This window comes from Oncorhynchus nerka, linkage group LG20 (genome assembly GCF_034236695.1).
Source record: "Oncorhynchus nerka isolate Pitt River linkage group LG20, Oner_Uvic_2.0, whole genome shotgun sequence".
In the NCBI taxonomy this organism is placed as follows: Eukaryota; Metazoa; Chordata; class Actinopteri; order Salmoniformes; family Salmonidae; genus Oncorhynchus; species Oncorhynchus nerka.
In genome coordinates this window covers 34,351,450-34,361,295 of record NC_088415.1, presented here as the reverse complement: position 1 = coordinate 34,361,295, position 9,846 = coordinate 34,351,450, and the positions used below count along the sequence as shown (strand labels likewise).

Here is a 9,846-nt window from a genome sequence, read left to right as displayed (position 1 = left end):
TTCCGCTCACAACTTGTATACTTGTTTACGTGCTGCTGTGCGGTTTGTTGCTTACCTTACTTTGCTACCTGCCAACTTTACGGTTTTTACTTTTTAATTACCGTTTTATATTTTTTATTTTTTCCCTTGCTCAACTTTTTTCATTCAACTTTTTCATCCCGGACGCTTTATCTGGACATCCACCAGCTGACGCAAAGTAGTAACATTAACATTATGCCTTCTAATTGCAGTCGTTGTACTCATAATATACAGGAGAACAATCGCTTTATGGCGAGGATAGCCCTGCTGCAAGCCCAGCTTAAGACAAAATCGTTAGGCAAGGGTAATTTAGGTGTAGGAAAGGATGAAACCGCGTTTTTTTTAGGTGTAGGAAAGGATGAAACCGCGTCTGTGCCACCAATATGTAGTTAGTATAAATCCAGTATAAATCCCCTCGCACAGTCCCCACTGCCGGATAATTTTCTCATGGTGTCTGGAAAGAAATGCTGTAGGAATGCTCAACCGGTATCGCTCATCCAACCGACAGAAACTTTCAACCTGTTCTCTCCATTAAGCAGCGAGTTAGAGTCCGTGTCTCTCTGGTCTCTCCTCCCGTTACTGGGTCTGAGACGCTGAAGCCTCCCACCATTAGTTCTGACAAATTGAAAACCCTAGTCATTGGCAACTCCATTATCCGCAGTATTAGACTTTAAATGAATCATCCAGCGATCATACACTGTTTTCCAGGGGGAGGGCTACCAACGTTAAAGCTAATCTGAAGATGGTGCAGGCTAAGGCTGAAACTGGCGAGTATAAAGTATAGGGATATTGTTATCCACGTCGGCACCAAAAATGTTAGGATGAATCAGTCACCAAGCGCAACATAGCTTCAGCGTGTAAATCAGCTAGAAAGATGTCGGCATCGAGTAATTGTCTCTGGCCCCCTTCCAGATAGGGGAAGTGATGAGCTCTACAGCAGTCTCACAACTCAATCGCTGGTTGAAAACTGTTTTCTGAACCTCGCAAAATATAGAATTTGTAGATTAACAGGACCAAGCCTGGCCTGCTGAGGAGTGAAGGACTCCATCCTAGCTGGAGGGATGCTCTCATCTTGCGTAATACCCTAGATGCAGTCGCACCCCTAAAAACAAAAAATATTTGTCATAAGAAACTAGCTCCCTGGTATACAGAAAATACCTAAGCCCTGAAGCAAGCTTCCAGAAAATTGGAACGAAAATGGCGCTACACCAAGCTGGAACTCTTCCAACTTGCTTGGAAAGACAGTACCGTGCAGTATCGAAGAGCCCTCACTGCTGCTACACCAAGCTGGAACTCTTCCGACTTGCTTGGAAAGACAGTACCGTGCAGTATCGAAGAGCCCCCACTGCTGCTACACCAAGCTGGAACTCTTCCGACTTGCTTGGAAAGACAGTACCGTGCAGTATCGAAGAGCCCCCACTGCTGCTCGATCATCCTATTTTTCCAACGTAATTGAGGAAAATAAGAAGAATCCAACATTTATTACTGACACTCGCAAAGCTAACTAAAAAGAAGCATTCCCCAAGAGAGGATGGCTTTCACTTCAGCAGTGATAAATTCATGAACTTCTTTGAAGAAAAGATCATGATCATTAGATCATACAGACTCCTCTTTAAATCTGCGTATTTATCCAAAGCTCAGTTGTCCTGAGTCTGTACAACGCTGCCAGGACCTAGGATCAAGAGACACTCAAGTTTTTTAATACTATATCCCTTGACACATTGATGAAAATAGTCATGATCTCTAAACCTTCAAGCTGCATACTGGACCCTATTCCAACTAAACTACTGAAAGAGCTGCTTCCTGTGCTTGGCCCTCCTATGTTGAACTCCTATTTCCTATGTTGAAAATAAATGGCTCCCTATCCACCGGATGTGTACCAAACTCACTAAAAGTGGCAGTAATAAAGCCTCTCTTGAAAAAGCCGAACCTTGACCCAGAATATATAAAAAACTATCGGCCTATATCAAATCTCCCATTCCTCTCAAAAAAAAATGAAAAGCTGTTGCGCAGCAACTCACTGCCTTCCTGAAGACAAACAATGTATACGAAACGCTTCAGTCTGGTTTTAGACCCCATCATAGCACTGAGACTCCACTTGTGAAGGTGGTAAATGACCTTTTAATGGCGTCAGACCGAGGCTCTGCATCTTGCCTCGTGCTCCTAGACCTTAGTGCTGCTTTTGATACCATTGATCACCACATTCTTTTGGAGAGATTGGAAACCCAAATTGTTCTACACAGACAAGTTCTGGCCTGGTTTAGATCTTATCTGTCGGAAAGATATCAGTCTGTCTCTGTAGATGGTTTGTCCTCTGACAAATCAACTGTAAATTTCGGTGTTCCTCAAGGCTCCGTTTTAGGACCACTATTGTTTTCACTATATATTTTACCTCTTGGTGATGTCATTCAGAAACATAATGTTAACGTTCACTGCTATCGGATGACACACAGCTGTGCATTTCGATGAAACATGGTGAAGCCCCAAAATTGCCCTCCCTGGAAGCCTGTGTTTCAGATAAAAGAAAGTGGATGGCGGCAAATGTTTTATTCTTAAACTCGGATATAACAGAGATGCTAGTTCTAGGTCCCAAGAAACAAAGAGATCTACTGTTAAATCTGACAACGAATCTTGATGGTTGTACAGTCGTCTCAAATAAAACTGTGAAGGACCTTGGTGTTAGTCTGGACCCTGATCTCTCTTTTGACGAACATATCAAGACTGTTTCAAGGACAGCTTTTTTCCATTACGTAACATTGCAAAAATCTAACTTTCTGTCCAAAAATGATGCAGAAAAATGTATCCATGCTTTTTTCACTTCTAGGTTAGACTACTGCAATGCTCTACTTTCCGGTTATCCAGATAAAGCACTAAATAAACTTCAGTTAGTGCTAAACACGGCTGGTAGAATCTTGACTAGAACCAAAAAATGTGATCATATTACTCCAGTGCTAGCCTCTCTACACTGGCTTTCTGTTAAAGCTAGGGCTGATTTCAAGGTTTTACTGCTAACCTACAGAATATTACATGGGCTTGCTCCTACCTATCTTTCCGATTTGGTCCTGCAATACATACCTACACGTACGCTACGGTCACAAGACGCAGGCCTCCTTACTGTCCCTAGAATTTCTAAGCAAACAGCTGGAGGCAGGGCTTTCTCCGATAAAGCTACATTTTTATGGAATGGTCTGCCTATCCATGTGAGAGACGCAGACTCTGTCGCGACCTTTAAGTCTTCATTGAAGACTCATCTCTTCAGTAGGTCCTATGATTGAGTGTAGTCTGGCCCAGGAGAGATACTCTGAATGATCCGCTATAACAAGCCAACTGACGGCCTCCCAGGTGGCGCAGTGGTCTAGGGCACTGCATCACAGTGCTAGCTGTGCCACCAGAGACTCTGGGTTCGAGCCCAGGCTCTATCGCATCCGGCCGCGACGCACAATTGGCCTAGCGTCGCCCAGGTTAGGGAGGGTTTGGCCGGTAGGGATATCCTTGTCTCATCGCGCACTAGCGACTCCTGTGGCGGGCCGGGCGCAGTGCACACTAACCAGGTCGCCAGATGCACTGTGTTTCCTCCGACACATTGGTGCTGCTGTTAAGAAGCAGTGCGGTTGGTTGGGTTGTGTTTCGGAGGACGCATGGCTTTCGACCTTCGTCTCTCCTGAGCCCGTACGGGAGTTGTAGTGATGAGACAAGATAGTAACTACTAACAATTGGAAACCACGAAATTGGAGAGAAAACAGGAAAAAATAAAAAAGCCAACTGACATTTACTCCTGAGGTGCTGACCTGTTCCACCCCTACAACCATTGTGATTATTATTATTTGACCTTGCTGGTCACCTATGAACATTTGAACATCTTGGCCATGTTCTGTTATAATCTCCAACTGGCACAGCCAGAAGAGGACTGGCCACCCCTCGTAGCCTGGTTCCTCTCTAGGTTTCTTTTTAGGGAGTTTTTCCTAGCCACCGTGCTTCTACACCTGCATTGCTTGCTGTTTGGGGTTTTAGGCTTGGTGTCTGTACAGCACTGTGACATCAGCTGATATAAAAAGGGCTTTATAAATACATTTGATTGATTGAATTCATCAATCAAGTACAAGGGAGGAGCGAAAACCTGAAGACACCCTGTGGAATGAGTTTGACGAGTGACTTATACCAACTACTTGGAAGTACTTTACAGTTGGATTAACGGTGTAACAACAAACAAAGGTTTCAAACATTTCAAATGAAAGGAAGAGATTACAATCTCTGGGAATCGAGTCACAATAAGCAGCATCAATAACCATTACATAAAAACATTACAAATACTTTATTTTTTGTATTATTCCATTGTAATTGGAGTGAATATTTTATAATTTAAGTCTACACTAGCCTTGGTACCATGAAACTGAGGTAAACAGTATACAGTATATCAGTTACTCAGGCTACAATGCAATGTGTACATTAACAGAAAACACCTATGCCAGGCTCGTGTTATGCAAATTCCAGTCACAGCACTTGCATTTCTCGTTGAAGATAAGGTTAGCGGCGCACTTCTGGAGGTAGGTGTGTCCACTGGCGCACTGGTAGAAGGCATTAAGGTCTTCCTTGTTACTGTACAGGCCGTCAGCTTTCCCCCCACAGAAGCCACTGCCGGGCAGAGGAGTGGAGGTGGTGGCGGGCACACTGCTGGTGGTAGTTCCTGGCAGGGGTGGCGGACGTGTTGTGGAAGGAAGGGGTGGCGGACGTGTTGTGGAAGGAAGGGGTGGCAAATCTATAAAACACAGTGTGTTATTGTCAAGCGTGGAATGATACAATGTCATTGTTATACCAACCAAACCTCTTATGAGACATACACCTCAGTGCTCTAGTAATGGCTGCGTACCTGAGGCCAGAAGATAACGCAGATGGCTGATCAGGGGATAGTTGCCCTGCCCACAGAATTGTCCAGCAAAGTCATCCAGATCCAGAGCCCAGATCATGGCCCCTCCAAACTTGTTGTCTTTTAGATAGCGTGCCTATAAAATGACCAAATATTTTATTTCCCGAAACCATATAGCCTTTTACCAACCACCATGTAATCAATAACAAAGATATTAGGGTTGAAATGAGCAATAGACATTCGACTGCTAGAATTTACAGCAATCAGCTGAAATGATTTTCCTTTTGGCAGTGTATTAAGTAATACGATACCGTACCTTTATTTCATAGCTTTCCCGGTTGTCATATCCCACCCACTCATTTCCTTTGGTGGCAAAGGGAACCATCTGATCCTCAATCAACTCAACAGTTGCTCCATTCAGGAAAGTACAGATCTGGTGGAAAAGATAAATAAACATGAGTATTCTTTACATAAAGAATACCTTTGTTTTGAATTGGCCCTGAGTACAGTATACTGAAAGTGTGCATTGATGTATTGTGTTAATCTATTTTTTACATCCTACAAGTGTTTCACAATCTCCCTGGTTCCAAAACATATCATGTTAATTAACTCCACATTGGTAGATCGCTCCACTAGAGACAACTGTATTTGTAGTTTTGAACTTTGACCTCTCTCCCTGACCTCATAATAGGACCAGAAGCCGGCCTCGCGGGTATAGGGTCCAGCAGAGGCTGGTCCACTCGTTCTGGCTCCGACACCATTGTCTCCAGAGACAGTGCGGAATGTGCGCCCATAGGTGGCGAAACCCATCATCAGCTTCTCAACAGGGGTGCCCTGGTCCCTCCAGTACTTCATGGCAAAGTCCTTTGGAAAAGGAGTAAACATTCAACAACTGTTTGACAAATAGTTAACGGTTTCTAAAATTGTTTCTAAATTATTTATGGTTTCAAAATAGTTTTAAAATATTGTAAAGTAAATATTTTTTACTCACAACGTTGAAATACTTGTGCTCTCCTTCCTCTGCATCTGAAGCACCACGGTAAAGGGGACTGTTGTGGCGTGTGAATGGGTCCCAGGCTCCACCCATGTCATAGGACATCACATTGATGAAGTCCAAGTACCTGTTACACAGTCACACAAGGCCAAAGGTCACGAAATGTAACATGGAAAACACCAACTGGTAAATGATGAACCTTCACAATAATTATTACTATACCAATCACCTATGGTGAATGAAGGCCCTCTGTTTTAACCTTTGAACTCACTTTGCAACCTCTGCAATTTCATAACCATTATCAATGTTTCCCTTCCCAGCAGCCACTGCAGCTGTGACCAGCAGCCTTGGTCTGCTGGTGTCAGCGGCTTCCTTCTCAAATGCTTTGAGCAACTCCTGGACCCCAGAACCAAATGAGACAGTGTATTTTATTAATGGTATGAAATAATATTATGACGACATTGTGCTGGATCAGTTAAAGTTGAACATAATTATTATGGTGTCCCATTAAAACTGTCACTCAGGATCCAAATATAATGCTTTCCAGATGTTTGATTATTACTACTGTGGCTGTGAATGTCAAACTGACCCTGCACAGCAGTGTAAACCTTTTCTTGTCCTCTGGGGGGCTCCCTCGTGCTCCAGGGTACTCCCAGTCCAGGTCCAGGCCATCAAAGCCGTACATTCTCAGGAAACTGATGGATGACTGGATGAACTTCTGGCGATTGGCAGGTGTTGACACCATGATGGTGAACCTGAAAAGTTATTCAGTGTCAGTAATCATAATACTTGTAATTGTTATTATTAATTGGAAAAGCATAATGACCAATAGATACTTAAGAACATGTTTATTTCTTTCAGTAAAATACTTTGAAACATGTACAACTTAATCATGGCTATATGACAACAATACTCACTGGCTGGACCCGAAGTTCCATCCACCAACTGCCAACAGGGTCTTCAGTGCAGGATTTCTTTCCAAGACAAGAAAGATTCATCAACACATTCAATTTCAATGCTTTTAAAGAGAAATGTGAATATGTAATAATGATTGTAAATGCACAAAGTGCTGATTGAGAACATAAGACATCATATAGCTCAGCAGCTAAACCTCACTGCTTCTTCAGCCCATTGAAGGACTGGTAGAGAACATCATCGTTCCACTCGTAGGTGACTAGCTCGTTGTTGTGATTGATCATTGAGAAGGCATAGATCAGATGAGTGCAGAGGTTGGGGTCCACATTGGCCGGCAGATATTTCCCAGTGCCTGGTCTGTACTGGGACCAGTTGGTGAAGTAGCACACCAGTTTGGTTGATGACACTGTTGAGGATTTAAAATACTAGTATCAGGCTCCCATCAGAACAAAGTGATAGACAGAGACGTTGACAGTGACTTTGTCTAGGATTGTATCAATGTTGTATGCTATGTACTGAGCAATGTTATTCAACAGTAAGTTATTTATTTTCTCCCTATGAATGTTACTTAACGATATCCTATTTGTGGTAGCTACAGTACAATTAAGTTTGGATAGACATCAAGAGTAATGCTGTAAGAACTACAAAACTTACCCATTTGAAGACACATCAAAACGGACAGTCCTGAAACAGAAATGAAACATTTGTTCATTAGACTAATCAAACAAGCTTATTTGCTTGCAGTTAACAAAGTACCCTACATGACCAAAAGTATGTGGACACATGCTTGTCGAACATCTCATTCCAAAATTATGGGCATTAATATAAGGTTATTCCCCACTTTTCTGCTATAACAGCCTACACTCTTCTGGGAAGGCTTTCCACTAAATGTTGGGACATTGCTGCGTGGACTTGCTTCCATTCAGCCAAAAGAGCATTAGTGAGGTTGGGCAATAATGTTGTGCGATTAGGCCTGGCTCGCAGTCGGCTTTACAATTCATCCCAAATGTGTTTGATGGGGTTGAGATCAGGCTTCTGTGCAGGCCAGTCAAGGTCTTCCACACCGATCTCAACAAACCATTTCTGTATGGACCTGGCTTTGTGCACAGGGGCATTGTAATGCTGAAACAGGAAAGGACCTTCCCCTAACTGTTGCCACAAAGTTGGAAGCACAGAATCGTCTAGAATGTAGCGTTAAAATGTCCCTACACTGGAACGAAAGGGCCTAGCCCGAACCATGAAATACAGCCCTAGACCTTAATTCCTCCTCCACCGAACTTTACAGTTGACCTAGCGTTCTCTTTTTATTTATTTTTTATTTTACCGCTTTTTCTCCCCAATTTTGTGGTATCCAATTGTTTAGTAGCTACTATCTTGTCTCATCGCTACAACTCCCGTACGGGCTCGGGAGAGACGAAGGTTGAAAGTCATGTGTTCTCCGATACACAACCCAACCAAGCCGCAATGCTTCTTAACACAGTGCCATCCAACCCGGAAGCCAGCTGCACCAATGTGTCGGAGGAAACACCGTGCACCTGGCAACCTTGGTTAGCGCGCACTGCGCCTGGCCCGCCACAGGAGTCGCTGGTGCGCGATGAGACAAGGATTTCCCTACCGGCCAAACTCTCCCTAACCCGGACGACGCTAGGCCAATTGTGCGTCGCCCCACGGACCTCCCGGTCGCAGCCGGTTACAACAGAGCCTGGGCGTGAACCCAGAGTCTCTGGTGGCGCAGCTGGCGCTGCAGTACAGCGCCCTTAACAACTGCGCCACCCGGGAGGCCGAGGTAGCGTTCTCCTGGCAACCACCAAACCCAGATTCGTCCGTCGGACTGCCAGACGGTGAAGCGTGATTCATCACTCCAGAGAACACATTTCCACTACTCCAGAGTCCAATGGCTGTGAGCTTTACACCACTCCAGCCAACGCATGGCATCGCGTATGGTGATCTTAGGCTTGTGTGCGGCTGCTCGGCCATGGAAGGCCATTTCATGAAGCTCCCGACAAACAGTTATTGTGCTGACGCTGCTTCCAGAGGCAATTTTGAACCGAGGACAGACAGTTTTTACGCGCTTCAGCACTCCACGGTCCTGTTCTGTGAGCTTTTGTGGCCTACCATTTTGCGGCTGAGCCGTTGTTGCTCCTAGACATTTCCACTTCACAATAACAGCACTTACAGTTGACCGGGACAGCTCTAGCTTTTCCTTGAGTAAAAGGAAAATGACTCAAGTGAAGTCACCCAGTAAAATCCTGCTTGAGTAAAAGTCAAAAAAGTATTTGGTTTTAAATATATTAAGTATCAAAAGTAAAAGTATAAATATTTTCAAATTCCTTATTTTTTTATTTTATTTACGGATAGCCAGGGGCACGCTCCAACACTCAAACATAATTTACAAACAAACGATTTGTATTTAGTGAGTACGTCAGATCAGAGGCAGTAGGTATGACCAGGGATTGTCTCTTTAGGTGCTTGAATTGGTCTATTTTTCTGTCCTGCTATGAATTCAAAATGTAACAAGTACTTTTTGGTGTCAGGGAAAATGTATGGAGTAGAAAGTACATTATTTTCTTCAGGACTGTTGTGGAGTAAAAGTAAAAGTTGTCAAAAATATAAATAGTAAAGTACAGATAACCCATAAAATTACTTAAATAGTGCTTTAAAGTATTTTTACTTAAGTACTTTACACCACTGAAAATGTATAAAATATTCCATTGCCAGAATTTGACTTACCAACGAGAAGTGTTAGTTGGGCCATGATGAGTTTGTAGTTACACGGCCTCTCCTTACAAAACCGAAGAGGCACCTGGAAAAAATAAGCATTTTTATTTAATAGAACAAACCATGGTGGTTAGAATGTTGTGTGTGGCTAAGGTTGCCCGAGTGCGTCTGCACTGTCCAGCTTCAAGTTTAATGTGTTGCAATTATTGTACCTAAAAGGTTGTAACTGATGGTCGGGTGATAGTAAAACTAATGCAATAATAATGTTAATAAAAACATATAGCACAAGTCCTACCTGGTCCTCAGTGAGATACTGGATCAGTGTCTGAAAGACAAT

General features: G+C 43.4%; 1 protein-coding gene across 2 annotated transcripts; it reads right to left on the bottom strand.

Annotated features, from left to right (window-relative positions):
- Positions 1-4,315: 4,315 nt before the first annotated feature.
- On the bottom strand, positions 4,316-9,846 carry LOC115102337 (acidic mammalian chitinase-like). 2 transcript variants are annotated; one of them, XM_029622190.2, is made up of 12 exons: positions 9,805-9,846; positions 9,522-9,594; positions 7,446-7,475; positions 6,993-7,197; positions 6,794-6,850; positions 6,466-6,631; positions 6,148-6,272; positions 5,874-6,003; positions 5,564-5,746; positions 5,199-5,315; positions 4,886-5,018; positions 4,316-4,774 (listed from the first exon to the last, which is right to left on the bottom strand). In XM_029622190.2, the coding sequence occupies exons 2-12, from the start codon at positions 9,544-9,546 to the stop codon at positions 4,479-4,481; spliced, it is 1,467 nt and encodes a 488-aa protein (XP_029478050.1). In that variant the 5' UTR covers positions 9,547-9,594; positions 9,805-9,846; the 3' UTR covers positions 4,316-4,478. The 2 variants fall into 2 exon arrangements, with proteins under 2 accessions (XP_029478050.1, XP_029478049.1); XM_029622189.2 differs by lacking the exons at positions 9,522-9,594; positions 9,805-9,846 and having other exon boundaries at positions 7,446-7,518.

Excerpts from the sequence above, each read along its gene's own strand:
- LOC115102337 (XM_029622189.2), bottom strand. The coding sequence starts at position 7,503 with ATGAACAAATGTTTCATTTCTGTTTCAGGACTGTCCGTTTTGATGTGT. Across the intron at positions 7,198-7,445 it reads TTTGATGTGTCTTCAAATGG|TGTCATCAACCAAACTGGTG; the intron begins GTAAGTTTTGTA and ends AATCCTCAACAG. Across the intron at positions 6,632-6,793 it reads TGGAACTTCGGGTCCAGCCA|GTTCACCATCATGGTGTCAA; the intron begins GTGAGTATTGTT and ends ATAACTTTTCAG.